General features: G+C 41.9%; 1 protein-coding gene across 2 annotated transcripts in view; it reads left to right on the top strand.

The window, feature by feature from the left end:
* The first annotated feature begins 343 nt into the window (after positions 1-343).
* The window catches only part of MAST4 (microtubule associated serine/threonine kinase family member 4), a 159950-nt gene continuing 140701 nt past the window's right edge, over positions 344-19592 (top strand). For both annotated transcript variants that reach the window (XM_082835748.1, XM_082835750.1), the window contains exon 1: positions 344-759. In XM_082835748.1, coding sequence (XP_082691874.1) covers positions 668-759 — 92 coding nt within the window. In that variant the 5' untranslated portion in view covers positions 344-667. The remainder of the gene's footprint in view (positions 760-19592) is intronic.

The raw sequence follows: 19592 nt of genomic DNA, 5'->3' as shown, positions 1-19592 counted from the left end.
ACCGGTCCCGCCGCCTGGCCCCTTCCCGCTGAGGCTGCACAAAGGTGTCCGGCTGGAGTCCGCCAACAGGCCAGCTTTCTGTAAGTGCTTTTAAGTTTCCGTTTTTCGAGGAGGGGCGAAGAAGAGGAGCTTTTTCCATTTACATTCCTTTCCTTGTATGTAGATACCGAGAGGAAGCTCAGCACTGGGCATGTTCGGATGTTGAATGGTTTTGCTGATAAGCGCCAGCCTCCCGGAACCAAAGACTTAAACTAGTCCTCTCCCCTGCCCATCCCCACCCCCCCGCAGGAGCTGCAAATGGTATCTGCCAAACAGATGACAAAGTACCTTGGACTGAATCACACACAGACAACATTTTGAGCCGAACGCACGGCCCAACTCTTGTAATTACTGTTTATAGCTGGCCAAGGCTGACCAGGAGAGGGCAAACCCAGGAGGAAACAAGTTTCCTGAACCTTGGAGAAATAGCTGTGTGTTGATTAAAGGCTAGGACGGGTACTTCTCACTCACGCTCCAAGTTGTTCTTGAGATCACAGTTCGCAGCACGTTTCCTCTGGAGGCAGTGAGTAGATAATTGGGATCTTTTTTGTCTTTTTTTTTTTTCCCCCTCCTCCCTCCGTTTTGGTCTTATGGCCTTGAACCTACAGTGAATTGAAGCGAGAAAGAAATGGATATGTCTGACCCAAATTTTTGGACTGTGCTCTCAAACTTTACTATGCCTCATTTGAGGAGTGGGAACAGGCTTCGGCGAACACAAAGGTAAAAAACTTGGGGGTCCTTTTAGCCTGGAGAGGGAATGAATGCTTTGGCTCAGGAGGCTGCCCGGCTGCCTGGGCCCCCTTAGCAACTGGGGTTTTGTTGATTGGGTTACAGTTTGAAAAGTTTATACTCTGCTGGGGGGCCCCGGTTCAGGTGTTGCCTCCTCTGTGGTTTTCCTGGGTCATGCTGATGAATGTGCTTTTCGGAGTTCTTCAGAAATGTGGAGAATCAGACCTCGAGTTGTGAGTGGTGGGGAGAGAAGGGAAGGGGGAGGAGACACTTCTTCCCTCTCTTTGATCTGATCATTTATCCGTTTCATTCACTCAGGCGGTGGAGCTTCTGTTACTCTGTGTAGAGCCTTTCAGATGCTTCCCTCTATGAAATATTTAACCTTTATACGATGCAAATGTACGATTCAAAGATAGCTCAAGCTTGTCTGTTTCATATTGTCTGCTTAAAGAGAAACGTCTGCATAACTTTGCATTTTTAAAAATTGATTTGCTGACATTTATTTCTAAAAGTAGACTGGCCTTTTCATTTTGTAACATGTATTTGTTAGAACAGGTGAAAAGAAGAAAGATTTTAAAATCAAGGTGAAGCTCATGCCACAAGTGAAAGACAGTTGAGAGTTAGTTGCTGACACTTGGGTGAGAGAAAATGATTTTAAAGCAGGTGTTTCTTCTCTCTCCACATTTGTGTCCAGCACAGACAGGTGGCATGATTTTGGTTTTAGAGGGGCACACCCTTTGAGTTGTGTAAATATAGATTCTTTGTTTTTCTTCAAAACTCGCCCTGAACATACACGTGAACATGCACGAGGGCAAGGGTGCAGTCAAATAAACAGGATGCTTGGCTATCAGATTGGTAGAGTCATCTCTATGCGCCAGTGTTTAAAGAACACAGGAAGATGGTTCATTCTGTTTGGTTATACCAGTAACTTTTTGTAGCATAAGTGCAAATACTTCAATACTTTGGAAATAATAATACTTTGGAAATAATACTTTGGAATTATTTACTAATAATACTTTGGAAAACTTAGTAGTGTTTGCATTTGACATTTCTCATGGTATTTCTTAATTTTCAGAAGCGTCCTGGAATACCCTGACACATGCTGTTTATACATACACAAACAAACGTGTGTGTGTGTTTGTGTGTATGTGTCTCAGAGAGAGAGAGAGAGAGAGAGAGAGAGCATGATTGCGTCGATTTTTAAGTTATACTTACCTTTTAATGCAACTTGAACAATATTAGTCCCACTAAACCATATGATTCTAAAGTTGTGCCTTTTAAATAAGGTGGCTGTGCTTTTCTGCTATAATGTTCAGAGACACTCTTTTGGTATTGGTCATTTTTTAACAGGCTGTGTCATCCGTGCACCAAACCCCCCAAACAACGAATCAGTTGAAGAGATACTTACTGTTCCTGAACCAGGTCCCTACTCCTCATGGCAGTAAATCCTATAACTTCTTTGTCAGGAGCCCTTAAATATGTCTGAGTGACGTAGCCCTGGCGGTGATGCAGCTGCTACTCTCACCTAGAACCACTTCTTGGGAAGATAATTCTGCTCTGGCATCACACCCGTGTGTCTGAAACTGAAAAGCATCTGGAATCTTTCTTCCCCGCACCTACCTGTTTGATAGTATTATTGAGTCAAATCCATAAAAAATTCTCAGGCTGGTCTGACCATGGCCTTTGGGCAGTATCTATCCAGCCCAGAGCACTCCATTTTAGACAGCTCACACTGGCAGAGAGCCTAGGTTCTGAAGGAACTTGGATTCCTCCCAACCAAATGAGGGTGTGGGAGGGCTGTGTCCATTCCCCAAGTCATGGGCCCGTATCTTCAGTTTAGTGATACAGAGAGGGAGGTGGAATTTCTTCCCTCCCGTCTCAGAGTAGAGGTTGTCACAGCCTGTTTGTTATTTGGGATTTCCTAGATTCATGGAGTTTGGAAATATATATCCTGAAGATCATCTCTAGATACATCTACTTACAGGTCTCACAGGGCTGGAACTGCCTTCTGTGTATTAGGTAGATTCAGGAAGGTGACGGGCAGGTGTCCCTCTCTCCGGGTCAGTGTACGTGGCCATTGCTTTCTCTTATTATACGGTGATCAGTTCTGGCTCTGCGTCCTTTCGTAAGGACATGAAGTGTATGCTTATAGTATGACTCTTCCCTTCTGTGACCTCCCTTAACTGCTCTACATCCTTTTCCTCCTCTAAGTGCCACGTTAACCCTGTTTCTTACAGCACTGATCAGTTTCCCTAAATCTGCCCTTTTAAAAGGACCTCTCCTTTCCCAAGTAGCCCGATCCTTTTGCCAGCTTCCCTGAGGGTGTGCCCACTGTCCAGGTGAGGGTGCCCTGCCCTCATCCTCAGCTGGACGTGCCTGGGCCCTTGGAACAGCTCTCCTGCCCAAGCCTGGCTGCTTCTCTGCACATTTGCTGACTTTGTTCAACAGATCATTCATTTTGCATATTTTATCCCAGCTGCTTGTTCTGATTACACTGTAATCCAGAGGACTTCATCATAACCTTTTCTTTATATCAGCTTCTTGCGTCTATCAAAGAGTCAAATCCAGCTTTGAGCCTGTGCATGAGCATCTTGGAGCTCCTAGGGATAGGATGTTTGGTACCACTTAGACAGAAGAGAGGCTGAATGGTTTCAGACTCTTCCCTTAAATCTGTATCATGGTAGAAATTGCCAACACAGAGGACTTTGGGTTTTTGCTGCATCGCATCTGCCTTGCCAGTTTAGCGTGGCTCTGGTTTTTTTGGTTTGCCCTCTCATGGGAACACTTTTAAGGTTTCTCTTCCAACTCAAAGCCCTGCATGGGCCCATAACTCCCTGAGTTCTTGGGGAAAGGCACCTACAGACTGACTCTCAGGCCTAGACTCTTAAACAGGTCCTGATGCACAGAAAGCCTGGCTTACTTGTGCTGCGTCCCAACGATGATCATGTTGTTCCCTTCATTCCTTTTTGCTTGGACTGCGGCAGACACTGGGTTGTCTGGAGGCACACTGACTTTGTCCGATGTTTTGCTGTAAAGCTCACATTTCCATTGGTAATGGTTCCTTTTTTATGATGGGCTTGGCCTACCTCTCCCCCTCCTTCATTTCCTCAAGGTAGTCTCAATACAGCCATTCACCTGCTGCTCTGAGGGACAAAAATCGAGGCTGAATGAACAGGGTATTTAAACGAAAATGTGTTGTTTTAAACTGAAGTAAGAATTGCATGTTTTAGAGGCTGTGAGTTTCATAGACCTGCGGATTCTCCGTTCCCTTCAGGATCCCCTTGCAAGGCAGGATGGGAATTAGTTTGCCTCCTTTTTGTTGCTATTTGTTTGTAACATCTTTTCCTTTCCCGTTGGATTAAAAATTTCGAGGCAGAAGGGATCCAACTTCTCTTTGGCTTCTATCTCCTCTATGTCTCACTGTGAAGAAAGGACTACCATTGATTTAGAAATGTTGCTGCTTAGTTCTGAAGTGCGCTTTTAGTTTCGTTGAAGTCTATAGACTCTAGAAGATGCTTGATTTTTAACCTCAGTGGTCAGAAATCTGTCATGTTTTCTTTGGGCTTAAGTGATAATGTCCAAACCTCAGTGACACCTAAGTCAGTACAATCCTACCCAGGCCATTGGGTAGTTTGTGACTCAGTTCATCACTTTGAGAAAGGTTCCAGATGTATTTTTCTGAGAACCTTGGGATAAAAGGTTATTTTGGTTTTGCTTTGTTTTTTGCTAAATTCACATTACTCAGCAGTTACAATGAACAGCAGGTACATTCAGGGATCTTTAACTGCTGTAGTTGTCAGAAGGCATTGAATTTTTATGCACACTGCATCTTCTCTTCAGAAACATCTGTAGTGTTTGGTGAGTTTTTCTTTTGTTTTGAGCATGAATATATGTCTTTAAAAAGCATGGAATATGCTTCTCTCCTGCCTTGGCATGTTAGATATTGGTTAACCCGTGCTTACCCCTTTTACAGAAAGCCCAGTTAAATCCACGTTTATTGAGCATCTGTTGTTTGCCTGGGCACTGTTACCCAAAGCTGAAAGCCATAGGCATGCCTTCAGTGAAGACATGCAGATGAATCATTGCAAACCAGGGCAATCAAGAAGTATTTACCAGGTACAAAGGAGCCGGGAGATGCACCAGATAGAAAACCTTGGGGAGGTTTTGAAGGGTACATTGGTATTTATCAGACAGGAAGACAAGGCCTTCCCAGGAAGCGAAAGAAATGGTGTGTACGAAGGCACGGAGGCCTTGGCAACAGCAGAGTTCAAGGGATTATACATAGCTCAGTATTGCTGGAGCATAAAGAACCAGAAGCATAACTCGGTACTGCTGAAGCATAAAGTTTAAAGAGGCTACATAATAGAGCACAATGGTTAAGAGGGTTGATCTGAAGCCAGTTTACCTGAGTTCGAATCTTAACTCTGTGATATTGTGTACTGAGTAAGTTACCTTCTTTGGACTTCAGTTGCTCTGTCTATAAAGTAGCGACAAGTAAATTACTTGTCTCATAGGATTGGTATAAAGATTAAAATATGTTCATATGTATAAAATGCTTAATGCAATGACTCACATCGAAAAGCCTTAATGAACTCCAACTATTAATACGGTTACTGTCATTACAACAAGGGGATGAGTAGTGGATAATGACTGAGGAGGAGCGTTGAGACACTTGGTACTTGTGGGAGCTTGGCCTTTATCCAGTGGGAGAGAGACATGTCTAGCAGCACTTGGGGAGTTTAGGTCTGAGAAGAGAGGGTGGGACCTCGAAACCAATGAATAAGTTATTGCAGTAGCCTTTCTAAAGGGTTTTGCAGGCCTGAGCAAAGAATGTGGTGAGATTACCCCTTGAGAGATATTAAGGATATAAAATTGGGAGAAGGTGATGAGCTATTGGCTCTGAGGGATGAAGAAAGGTACCACAATGGCCCTGGGGGTTTTTACTTGGGGAACCAGGGAAATGGAGAATCACCTGTACATATAAGACCCAAGTACTTGTACTCGCCCCTTGTGTCCCCAGAGGCTCCTTCATCCACATTTATTGAGCACCTGTTGTGTGCTGAGTACCATGGAGCTTCCATTCCTTCATTCAGCTGGTACAGCACCAGTGTCCTGTGCTGGGCCAGGGATATAGAGGTAAACCAGACAGAATGCTTGGGCCTCACAAATAAACCAACATCTAAATAAGTCAAGTGGTGGTCACTGTGTTCTGAAGGCTGTAAGCAAGAGCTGAGAAGAGAGAGTGACAGTGCGGGGACTACTTTAGATCGTGTGGTCAGGGAAGGTCTTTGAAGAGGTAATATTCAAGAGATCTAAAGGATGAGAAAGAGCCGTCGGCGGGAACAGCCAAGGCTCGGCGGCAAGAAAGAGCGAGGCTCAAGGCAGGCAGTTGGATGGTAGGTCCAGGGCACTCAAGGAGGCTGGACCAGAGATAAGAGGCTTGGGAGTCCTCATTAGGACCATGAGAAATATGTTAGATTAATCTGTGGGAGAGCTAAAGATGCCCCATTTAAGGAGTGGGCAGAGATGCAGATAGGAACTGGAAGGGAGACGTGGAGGAGAGTCCCGTAAGAGGGAAGGAAGCTGGCAGGGTGTTCTCACAGAGATCCCGACAGAATGATCAACTACCGCTCCACGGAGATGAACCGTGGTGTGCGTTGTGTCTGACGACTGGGGAGTCCTGGTGACTTCAGCGTGAACCCCGGCAGCAGAGGGGTGGGCTCAGGGCGGCGGGAGGAGCCAGGAAAGCAGGAGTGAAGTAAGCGAGGCATTGGAGACCATGGGTGGCACCCCTCCCTCTGTGGGTAGCTAAGCACAGCAGCCACACATCCTTGTGTACCAGCCTCTGCACATTCGCAGCTGGCCCGTCAGCCCTCCTCCCTGAATCATATCCCCTTACTCAGTATTGCTCACTTTATTGTCCGCTTCATCACCCAGACAGGCAATGACAGCTTCCTTTCCCCTCCCCTCTGGAAGCTCAAGTTCTTTGCCCAGTCTCCTGAGTATCTGCTTTCTGACATGTTTACAGTTGGAGCTGCTCTGCTGAGGGTCTCTAGCCCCTACCTGACCCCTCGTTGACTCTGCCTGAGCCTGAATCTGAGCCTAGTACAGATGGAGGGAGGGTACGCTGTCCGCCCCACCCCTCAAGCCTATTCCACAAGTGGCTGAAACCTGGCGCTCACATCCATGCTCTCATCCTCTCTACACCTGACCTGCAGGCTCTGCCCCTCCCCGAGTCTTTGCACCCGTTTTCCTCCCACTCCTTGCTTTGCCCAGGCCTGTTTCATAACTGCTTCCTTTCATCTTTCTGTCTTCATGCTCTGGACTGCATTTTCCGCAGGTGGGACAGGCCTGCCCATCACTGCGGGGCTCGCCCTTTCGTCCTCTCATCTTGTCATCCTCCCATCTTGTCTCTAGTTAGCTCTGACATCGGCACTGGTGCCTAAGGCTCTCACTCCTGCACCCCTCCCCCAGCCTAATAAGGGAGACCCCTGAGGGAGAGGAGAACGTGGAGACCCCAGGTTAGGAGCTCCCAGCAGCTCTCTGAGTGGCTTGTGTGCAGAGCCTGGCTGCCCCACACCGGAGCAGCGTGTTCTCCAGGTCTTCAGGCTGGCCAGACACAAAGGATGTGAGCCGGAATATGCACATCTCAGAAGTATTGCTTCAAGCTTCTAGTGGGAGGTTTACAACAGGAGATGACAGATCATTTGTTTTGCCCCTGAATTTGTAGTTCTTTTGTGAGGGGAGAGAGAAGCAGAAAGAGGGAGGAGGAAAGGAATGAGAGAGAAAAATGTGTGAGACCTTAAAAAGTAGATTTCAAAAGAAGTCCATTAAAAACCAAGCTTTAGAATGGGGAGCATATGCTCCCTGGGGACGCATGGGCTATTCGTTGCTCTACCTGGTCGACACTGGAAGGGGTCTATGTGTGTCAGTAAGTTCACAGTGAGGGGGGGTGAACGTTATATGTTTTTATGGCTCTGTTTGCTTCTCTTTACGCATGTATCCTGTTATCAGAAGCCCAAGTGATACTTTTAAAACAGGGGAATCGTAAGCCTCAAGATAGAGACCATCTATCTGCCTTCTGGGCTAAAAACTGACAGTCGCTGGGGTTGAGAAATCTCCCCTGTGTGGAGACAGCTCATGGAGGAGAAGGCTTGGGGTAGGGCTTTATTCGGAAGACTTTGGGAGAGTCCTCCTTGTGTAGGTTGAGATGGAAATAGGCTGGTTTCTCAGGGAGCTCAGGACTAGAGGCTCTGAACCCCTGTCTCACTCTCCAGCACACCCAGCTCTCAGTGTGAGTAAGACCGCACAAAGCTATTTTTAATCTGAGCTGTCTTCACTACGTGTAACCTAGTCATTTGGGAGTGACATCACGGTAACTGAGTAATCCCTTTGAAAGTTAATAGGAGATCCAAGATAATAAAATGGTCCTGGGGCTACCTGGATGAAAGTAGGCACAAGGTGTGTGTAAAACTATTTATTAAAAGCAAAGTCAACCTCTATTGGTAGAAGCCTTGGATATCGATTGAGCAGCACACTTGGTTTTTGTGACCCGTGGCACATTTTGTAACTAGAGGAATATCTCTAAATAAAAAGTTCACGTGGTTATTAATACTTGTTCTGATACTTTATTTTCTTTCCTCTATCTTGGTAGTTAGGAAAGTTCCCTTGTGAACTTGGCTTTAAATTCTGAAAATATTGACCTTAAATCTTATTAATAGCATGAGAAGACCAGTGGGAGTTTTAGCTACACTAATGGTTATTGGATATGTTTGTTAGAGAGGTAATTATAGCAATATCAAACTGAAACATCGTGTTGTTTTGTTTTAAAGAAAAAAAGGCCCAAGCAGAGGATTTAGGCTTTGATCAGCATTTGAAGGTAAAGTAGATTGGTAAGAAGAATAGACAGTCATTAATGTTTATCTTATCTTAAGCTCCTCCATCACTTGCTTTATTATAGAACCTGGGGACTTTCTACAATCTGCTGACTTTGGAATTTACATTTATCAGTGATTCTGATTTTGTTACAGTTTGGGGTTTCTTGGGAAACTAATTGCAGGCAAAATTCATCTATCTATCTATCTATCTATCTAACTATCTATCTATATATATATGGAGCTCCATGTCTTTGGAAACTTTCTAACCTGACATGGAAATTCATATAGGAGATAGCTTTTGGAGATAATGTTTTAGGTTCTGAGTGAATCATCTGGGTGGAGGGAATGAGGAACGGGTGAAACTTGGTGAAGTCTCCTAGGGTGGTAGAATCAGAAAGGGAGGAAAACTGATGGATCCACCAGGCCCATTTTGCCCTGTGAGTGTTTGCTGAAGCTGTTCTTGCCGTGCTTTATTCTGTCTAATTTTAAACATTACACTGCATGTTGATGTCTCAGGACCCTGACTTGGACCTTACGACGTCTCTCTTGAGAGTCACTATTACATCATCCAGCCACTGCCAGATTTCTTAACCACTAGATCTGAAGAATTTCACTGAACCTGTGGCTTGCGTAAAAATCACCGATGTCCCTTTAATATTCCTATCTTTTAAAGTGCTATATGATGGGTATCTTTTAATGAGAAATTATAGTTATTAAATGTCTTACTTTTACAGGTAGATGAAGGGGTTAAGGGGAAAAAGTATGTTTGTCATGGGAAAAGCTGCTAGCTGAATAAAGCACTCTAGGAAATACGGTAAATGAAACCTTTGTCACTGTAAAACAATGGCCATTAAGTGACTATTATGTAATGTTATTTCTTAAGTCTGATCTGGAGTGGCTTGTTGATCTTGGAACTTGAGATATAACTCCTGTACAAATATTACTTTCACTTGGCTAATGTCAAGATTTCTGATACAAAAATTGAAGACTTTTCCCAGTAGATTACCTACGTCAGACACTGAGCATTGGAGATATAGAAGCCACGTCAGATAGTTTATTTTTCTAGGTAAAGGTTAATTTTATCCTCTTGGTATTCTCCATTCTAGACCCACGTATATAAACACAGATTACTTGCGAATCCAAAAAATAGTTCACTGTAAAATTAGCCTACCCTTGCTTAACTGCTCCAAAGGGCAGACAGGTGGCAAGACAGCTGATAGGCACACTCACCTGACTTGGCAGGTTGAATGGATGACTGTGAATTTGCATTTTCCATAAACGGTAGGTCCCCAAGCAAAGGAATTTTTAATTTTTGATTCAAATGGCCATGGTGGGACAGGTAGAGTCTGGGATAGTTCAGGGGTGCCTTAGGTCATAGTTGTTGATGAGGAGTCTGCAAAATGAGCCAGTATGTTTACGAATTATAATTTCCTGTATGTTTTAGGATTTGATATCTGGGGTTAGATGTTTGGACCACAGAATTAATAAGGAATAAAAGTTACCTCATTTTTACTATATGACCTGTGAACTTTGTATGTACCGTTCTTTCTCAATGGATGACTCCTGTCAATTTTAGATAAGTTAGCCATGGAAAGCTAGGATTTTTTTTTTTTTTTTTTTTTTTTTTACGGTACGCGGGCCTCTCACTGTTGTGGCCCCTCCCGTTGCGGAGCACAGGCTCCAGACGCACAGGCTCAGCGGCCATGGCTCACAGGCCCAACCGCTCCGCGGCATGTGGGATCTTCCCGGACCGCTGCATGAACCCATGTCCCCTGCATTGGCAGGTGGACTCTCAACCACTGCACCACCAGGGAAGCCCGAAAGCTAGGATTTTTAAGGTGAAAAATCAATAGTGGTTTCTATAAGCCTCCTTAACATAGGAATCCAGGCTCAAGATCAGAGCTCTGCTTCCTTCAGTGCAGTTCTTGGATCTTAGTGATTTTGATGTCATTTTTACCAGCATCGCTACTGCCAAGATGCCCTCTTGGCAGGCAGACTTCAGTTTTCTCTGAAATTGTTATTGATTACTTATCATTTGATGGCTTCTTTAAAAAAAAAAAAAAAAACTCTTTAAACAAGAGAAATTGTGGTTTATTTTACCTTCTGAGACTTAACCTTAAAATTATTATACCATTTCATGTAAGACCTAGGGTGATCTTGGGATCAAAAGGTACAAATACTTGCACTGGTTAGATATTAATATGATGCAACTTTCTGATGGCATTCCTCAGGAGGAACACAAACACTCCATTTAATGGGTCCCAGGTTTGAAATCCATAAAGAAAAGTGTTCTGATTCTTGGCACTGATAGACATATTCAGAAATGTTGTATTCAAGCCAGAGTAAATATATATGCCCTTTACACTTTCTTTCAGTTAGCAGAAGTCACTTCTGAACACTTATTTTGGCATTAAGGAAGCTCGTCATGACCTATTGTTCCAGAAAGATTATAGTTCTCATTTTAAGCCAGTTTTCTAGTTCCCATGTAAGTGAAATGCCCAGCCTGGAGCCGAGGAAACAAGCTTCGCTTTTCAAACCTTCCATTCTTTTAGGTGTGTCCCACAAGCAGTGGCTTGTAGCTGCTCCTTCAGCCACTTAACAGGTTTGATTTCAAATCTATTTAATAAGAAACTAACATGTTTGGAGGGGATTCATGGCCCAACATTTATGGATTTTGTTGGGAAGTTCCAGGTGTGTATATATATCTTAAACTCTATGTTAAGGCATGCTAGACTGGAATGATTTTGGTTTGCTTTGCTTTGTTTTGTTTTTGCCTTCTAGTATAAGATGTATTAGGGATTGGATTGAGAGGGGGCAGCCCCCAGTCCTGAAGGCCATGCAGCTTCTCTTTCAATTCCTTGTCTTTGGCTGCCTTAAAAGCACTAAAGAGAAGGCAGATGTTTATAAACTGGGCCAAAAAATAGAGAAACCAGAAGCCAAGAGGGATTAACCTCTGAAACATGGGAAGTTGATTACATTAAAAAATACTTGGAGGGGCTTGTTTATGAGCTATGTATCTTTGTGTGATCCTTTTTCCTGCTTTGTGGCTCGTGGATGAGGCTGTATTGCCTTCTGAAACCTGATAACCTAATAACCTAGTTTGACTCTGTCTGACTTCTGTGGGCAAAGCCTGTGGATTTATCGCATTGCCTTATTTATTCATTTGTGTACCACATATTTATTGAGTACCTTTTATGTGACCAGGTCTATGATTATCACCTGGGAAACAAAGATATATATGACATGGTCCTTTTGTTCAAGTAGCTCAATCTAGTGAGGTTAGACAGTGATGCTGACAGATAATTACGGTAACGTGTAATAACCAGTAGGAGATCTACCAACATCAGCACAGGAGGAGGGAGAGGAAGAATATCTGTTGAGGTCGTTTGGTGTATGTTGTCTCATTTAATGGTATATGTAATACCTGTTATACAGATGAAAAAATTGAGGCTTAGAGAAGTTAATTAATTGTCCCCAAATTACCAGTAGTACATGGTAAATCCAGATAAAGATGTAACTGCACTGCCCTACCTCCAAAGGAAATGCAGCTCCAACAATATTCTAATTATTGAAAATAATATTTGTAAAGTAAGATTTTAGTCACTTAATTTTTATCACACAGCAGCCTCCTGGCAATTCAAAGGTATTTGTGGAACATTGAGCGCTGATAATCTTGATCTTTGCTATAGAAATGCCACCTGCTGTCTGAGGGAAGAGAGTGAAAAACAGAAGTAGGTTTTACTTTGTTTTAAAATGCCACCTGCTGATTCTCTTTCCCATTAGTGGAAATTGTATATGTATTCTCCTGTAATTTCCCCATCGTAAAGTATCACAGTTTATAATGGTGTTTGAGTGGGCTTGTGCTTTTGAAATTGAGGTTTCACTTATGGTGTAGCTCTGAATAGCTGCTATCTTACAGGCCTTTTGAATAAATAACACTACACTGCACCCGTGCTTATTTTGCTGAGATTTCTCTCTACGTATTATGAAATCCTGCGCATTCACATGAGTGTATTTATTATGCACTCATCTCAAAATCCTTGCTGATCTTGTAGTAGAGCATATAGTTCATTTCATAGAAGGGACAAAAGTTCTTGCATCTTACATGGCAGTACAGTGTGAATGTCAGGAAAGAGCTGTTGGGATTTTAGAGCTGAATTGCTTACAGGCTTCTTCTTCACGTTTTAAAACGACAATAATTTCTCTTGAATGTGCTAATACTAACTACAAATATGCTAATGCTAACTACATTTTTAGAGAGATGTTTGATGAGACTTAAATACATATTTAAGACTCTGTGAAGATCATGGTATTTAGAGAACTAAGACTGCTTTGCTATGCTTAAAACAATTGTATGAGAATAAAATATGAACAATCTACAACATGCAAAAGGCGTAAACATTGCATCCAGAATGCTCTAAACCACAAAAATCCTTCTCTGGCCATGTCTTAGCTCTCAGTGGTGCAGTATGTGAGCTGCTTTTGAGAAATGGCTGCTCCTTACTAAGGATGGAGTAAAAAAAGTCTTTCCTTCAGGTGCTCTTTTTTAAATATTGAAGAAGGTGTTTTTCACGGCCACTAATCCAGATTCGTACTGACACAGGGTTTACCACTTTAATTTACTCACTCTAGAAAAAGTCCAGGCAGCTAGATGTGCTTTGTTTTGTTTTGTTTTGTTTTTGACACGGTTTATGAAGATACAGTTTACATACATATGTATGTATCCTTGTATGTAAAGGATACGGTTTATGAAGATACAGTTTACATACATATGTATGTATCCTTGTATGTAAAGTATATTACATATCCTTTATAAGTGAGCAGTTCTGTGAATTTTGACAAATTATCACCACAATTAGGTTATAGAAAGTTTTAGAGACTTAAGAAACTTAGCAACCTTAGAAAGTTTTAGGCACTTTTTGGTTGTTTGATAATGCTAATAAAGGATTAGAATAAGATGTTTTGTTTTGCTCTCCCTTGTCCACCCCCTGCCTTTTAAAAATTAGCTCCATATTTTATTATGTTTTGCCTAGTTGTGCCCCAGTGTCCTTTTTCTATTCCAGGATGCCAGCCAGGATACGGTGTTACATTGTGTCATCCTTTTAAAAAATCATTTTGATGAGGAAGATGGTTAACACATAGTTTGATTCCATGGTTGGTAATGTCAAGTAGGTACCAGGAAAAGGCATCAGAAGGAGATACTCGAAAGAGAAGCTTAAACTACCTAAATTGCGTGGTCCAGTCTTACTGTATAATAGCCCCTTTGATGCTACATAGGTGAAGAAGTTTTAAGAAACCAGATAAACAAATTCTACTAGCAGGAAATGGTTATAAATAATTTGGGGTTGTTTATTGGGGAAGGAAACAGAGCCATGAGGTGGAAGACTTGGAAGCCGTGTAATTTAAGACATTGACTATGGTTGTTGGAAAATATAGAGATCCAGAAGGAAGCATGGAGTTTTTCAGTGCAAGTGAAGACACATGCATTTTACAAAAGATAAAGTCAAGATACTTCATTTGCTTTGTAAAATAAGTTATCATGTCTTTTCATGATTTTCATTATATTTTAATTTCAGTCGAATGTATATAGCTTTGAGAAGAAAATTTTAAACTTATGCCTAAGACAAAGAATGGAGAAAATATGAACAGCCGTTAAAAAAAACCACGCCAAATTCTAGTGCTCAGATATAACCACTATGAAAAATATGGGGTTATCCTTCCACGTGCTTTTTTCTGGGCATATGTGTGCACACACATGTGCATGTACACACCACAAAACTCATATTTTATTGAACCTCCTGTTTGATGAGTTTTCTTTTTCCCTTAAAGAGGTTCTTTTAAACACCTACCTTTACAATGGTAAGATTTCCGGAAATTTTGAAAAATATTTGTAATGTACAAGAAGGTATGGGTGGGGGGTTGTTTGTAAAGTTGTGGGGAAGCATTCAGAATCATGCTGTGAAAGCTGCCCTGCTAATGCACAGCTTCACCTAACTGTGGGAGTGTCCACACCGGCTCACTGGTGTGCAGAGTGGGAGTGAGGCCATGGACACCTGTGATGTCACCTTGGATGGTCTCACATTTTAGGTTCTGTTTTTTTCCCCCTATATTCAGATCTCTTTTGAAATGTTCCCTTTAAAAATATTCCTGCTAACTCAGATTCCAATTAACATCTCCCCACAGGCTTAAATGTTAAACCTCAAGATCTAAACTTTATCCCTTATGTGTGTGAGCAGGCTTGCCAGATGGCAGGCCAATTAATATATTTTTGCAAGGTGTAGAAATATTTTTTCTCCATAGGGGAACAATGAATCCATCTGCTCCACATTTTCCTTTCCCCTCTGTCCTTTGGGGAAAATCATCATTTAATTTTCAGAACTAAATTGTGCAACTCTCTAAGTGACACTTTCTGCTTTTTAAGGGAGGTGGTTTTAGAAATGGAAACCTTTTCTTACTCAAAGGATGTAAAAACCCTATGTCATGGATTAAAATATCTGGCCATCTAAGTTTCATCCAGGGTCCTTTGTTTTAAGTTGGACATTACAGAATCATATTTTAAGAAACTGACTCATAGAAGCCTTAACTTGGAAGAGGCTTCAGAAACATCTAGTCAACCCCCCTCATTGTAAGATGAGGAAGTTGATGCTTAGGTACCAAAGTTTCAAGCTAGTAAGCAACTTGGAACCTGGTCTCCAGGTTCCAAATTAGGACAACGGTGTTAGAAACAGAATCTTTCATTTCTCAAGGGGAATAAAAGGAGGGAGAACCTTGAATAAGGTCCAACCAGGGGAAGAAGCACACTCGTATTTATTGCCTGTTTTCTCTTGATTTGAGCTGTGTGCATCACCCCTATACTCAGTGGCAATTGATATCAACAGGTAATTAACTATTTAGAGCTGTGTGTTGCCTCCAACTCAAAGTTCCTGAAGTACCAAGTACCATGTCCTTTTTTTAAGCACTTATAAAGTGTGCTGTCTGGGCATGGAATGAATGAATTGCTGAATATGTGAATATCAGTGAGGTTATTTTACAAAATCCTCTCAGGATGGTTTGGAATTCTAGGAGTGTGACTACCTTATAGCTTTGCCATAATCTGACACATTATAATACAGAATTTGCTTCCTTTTCCCTTATGGTTATGAAGGAGTTCAGTACTGAATATTCCAGAAGCTTCTCTTGGGAGGAATGTTTTACCTGTAACTCTGTTTACCAGCATTTTTGCTGTCATAGTCGGGCATAGATTGGTTAATGTTAAATGAAAGAAAGGATTTAGACTTGACTTTTTTTTCTCTTTCTCTTTTCTCTTTCTCTTTTTTTTCTCTTTTTCTTTTCTCTTTCTCTTTCATTGGCTGTTCTTCCTTATCTGTATTTATCCTAACAGACCCTGTTCCTATAGTAGAAAGAGTTCAGACTTTGGGGCAGGGAGACCTTGGTTGGAATTCTGACTCTGTGACAAACTAGACGTGTGATTTCGGCAGGTAAACTTACCTCTAATACTTGGTTTCCTCATCTTTAAGTAGGAAGAATAGCCAACAGATCTTTTTTTGTGCCTTAAATAAGATAAATTATAAAACATTTAGATCAGGGATAGACAAGATACATTCTGTAGGCCAAATCCAGCCTATCACTTGTTTTTATACATAAAGCTTTATTAGAACTCAGCCACCCCAGTTCAGTTAGATATTATCTATGGCTGCTGGTACTACAACAGTATAATCCAGTAGTTGTAACATGAGACTCTGGCCTGCAAAGCCAAAAACATGTACTGTACTATCTGGCCCTCTACAGAAAATCTTTGCCAAACCGCGGCCTAGGGCAATGCCTCGCAACTATAGGCACTCAATAAATGTTCATTTCACCTTGTTCCCATGGATTATTTCAAGTGCAGTCTTTTCCTGTAGGCACTCCTTAAAGAAAGGCGGTTCTGGGGTGGCCTTCTCTAGGGATTCTTCTAAAGCCCCTGCCCACTTCTGGAGTATGGCCAAACCTTGAGCCATGACTCAGGCCAGAACATGCTGAGAGAGGCATCTCCATGGCTCCCACGCCCTGATGTGGATATAGCGTGCCTGGACTTGCATTGGGTGTCGTGCATGTTACAGGAAGAGAGTTTTCTCTAATCCAAGTGTAAATAAAGTCATTGCTCTTTAGATTGCAGCATGTCCAATTTAGTTTGAATTATTTCTCCCAATGAATTAGTAGGTGTGTCCAACCTATACTTCTTCAAAAGTTTCCCAACACAGCCCCTCAAACCATGGAATGGTTTTCATTTCTAAATACACTAAAAATCGTAACACATTATAAATGCTGTCTTTAGCAAAGGACCTTCTTGATTCCTACGGCAGGAGTTTTCTGCAGCGACCCTGGGCTGTTTGAAAGAGAAAGTTCTCACAGGAGTGATAAAATTTGGGGCTTATTTTGTTTTGTGTTTTAAGCCAAATGAACTCAGGGTTCTTCCGCAGTTTTGATGAGGTACACCCTGGTGTGTGATAGAAGACTAAGACGGGGAATAGACTGGTGGCATGTGCCCAGTGAGGACTTAGCAGTTGATGGCTACACCCCACCTCCCACATGTGGTTGAGAGAAAGATTGAGGGCCTCTAAAAGCTCTTAAGGGCTGTTAGGCTTTCTTGTTATTTTTTGTTTTTAAAAATGTATTGAGGGGCTTCCCTGGTGGCGCAGTGGTTGAGAGTCTGCCTGCCGATGCAGGGGACGCGGGTTCGTGCCCCGGTCCAGGAAGATCCCACATGCCGCGGAGCGGCTGGGCCCGTGAGCCATGGCCGCTGAGCCTGCATGTCTGGAGCCTGTGCTCCACAACGGGAGAGGCCACAACAGTGAGAGGCCTGCGTATCGGAAAAAAAAAAAAAAAAAAAGTATTGAGGAAATTTTTTCAGAATAGTAAAGGGATTTTTTAAACATTTTAACATTCCCTGTGTCTTTAAAAATAACATTGGGAATAAATTTTAAAAGCATTATCTAAGATTTTGTAAAGTCCTCCTTGACTCTTTGCCTTCCTATCCTAGCACATTTTAGTGTTTCTAGTGCTTCTGTACAGGCCCGTTAGCATTTTTCCCAACATGTCATAATTCTGTGTATACTTCTCTGAATTCCCAGCTGATTGTGAATGCCTTGAAGAACAGACTTTGTTCCAGCCTAGTGCCTGGTACATAATAGGCACTTAATAAAGGGTTATTGAATGAAAGCACTCCACAGTGAGCATATCCGAGCATACAGCTTTTTCTGTCTTTTGGAGCTATTTCCTTAGGATAAATTCCCACAATAGAGATTTCTAGGCCAAAGAGACGTGAACATGTTTATGAATTTTGATACATAGTGCCAAGTAACTTTTATGTCTACTTGAGGTTCCTTCCAAGTTTGTGACTCTCATATCACATGGTACATTATTGCTAGGTTGGCGGTCTGGTGTTCCATATTTTCTCTAGCAAAAAAAAAAAAAAAAAAAAAATGACAGGAGGGTATATCATCGCCAGATTCAGGTCTGGAATGAACATTGCATATGCTTTAGGATGAAAAGCTTCTAAAAGAATCAAAATTCCTTCTGTGGAACTTGGGAATTAGAGGGAGGCGGCAGCAGAGGCGAGGTATAGGGTAAAAGACACTGTTCTAGGAGCAAATAACTCCTGGAGTTTTATTACTGCTCTGAACTTTTACGGTGCTGTCATCAATATTTCAGGAAAGCAATTGGATAATTTTTTTTATTTGTTTTCTCTCCTCAACACATTTAATGTTCAAATGTGAAACATTATTTATTGCAAACTGCTGTTAATGCACATTCCAAGGTCTACTTTTATCAAGGTTTGAAACTGTCTAATGTATTATGCATTTCCATCTTCAATTGATCTGATTTGTGTGTGAAATAAGATTGAGTCTCCATACTGTGACCTTGGGCGGCACTAGCTTTTTTTGAGTTTGGTAATTTCCCCTCCCTCAGCTAGTACTTGGCGGGCTCATCAATGACCACCGATAAACGGCCATATCTACCCTTTGGTACAAAGTATGCTATTGACGAACACCTGGAATCACCTAAATGCCACCTCATAGATGGCATACAAGGTTTGTGGGGACTAGGCTGAATAGAGCAAGGGCATCATTCAATTAGAAATGTCCTGTGTGGAGATTAGGGATTCTCGTGAATACGAAGGTTCAACAGATATTCTAAAGGATTTATGAGTGTTCTGTGTTCCATATTCCATTGCGTATATATTTTCTTACAGCTCAGCTTCAATCCATGCTCAGAGCTGTGACTTCAGTCTCTGGAAAAAGAGTGAGATAAAAGTCTTAGAAAAACTTCTGTATGATAGATCTGGCCTTCAGCAAATATCCCTCATCTTTCCCAGCAAACTACAGTCTCTGGGCCTTGATCTAGTTAGACGTTTGTAGGAGGATCTTTGAGAAGCCAACAATTACATGGTGGCACGTGACCACACTTGGGTCATTTCAAGCCGCAGCTGTAAAGGACTCTACGAGCAATGAAGTTACGGGATCTTGTTTCTAGTCACATTTCTGCCACCAACAAGCTGTGTGATGTTAGCAAGGTTTCCTGGGCCCTCTACTGCTTACCTGTTTTTAAAATCCTGGATTCCGTTGGCAGTATGGTGAAGCCTTTGAACCACTTTTCTGAATAATGTTTTTAAGTGCATAAAATAAAATGTATAGAATTATAAAGGAAGCCAGTTATATTGAAGTCATCATGAAAACATTAGAAATTGGGGATTTTTGTCATTCTTTACTAGCACATCAGATATCAAGATCTAGAGGTGGGTCTACGAACTACCATAATTTTGAAGTGGTAATGAGTATAAATGATTTTTTAATGTATCTGCAGCAACTGTACCATGATATGAAAGCATATGTGATTTCTATTGACAACAAAATCAAAAGGAACGCTAATGCTGTGAATGTACACGAAGGAAATGATACATTTCAGTTT

This window comes from Leucopleurus acutus (genome assembly GCF_964270905.1).
Source record: "Leucopleurus acutus genome assembly, chromosome: 3".
In the NCBI taxonomy this organism is placed as follows: Eukaryota; Metazoa; Chordata; class Mammalia; order Artiodactyla; family Delphinidae; genus Leucopleurus; species Leucopleurus acutus.
Note: the sequence above shows the minus strand (reverse complement) of the source record. Positions and strands in the feature narration are given on the sequence as shown.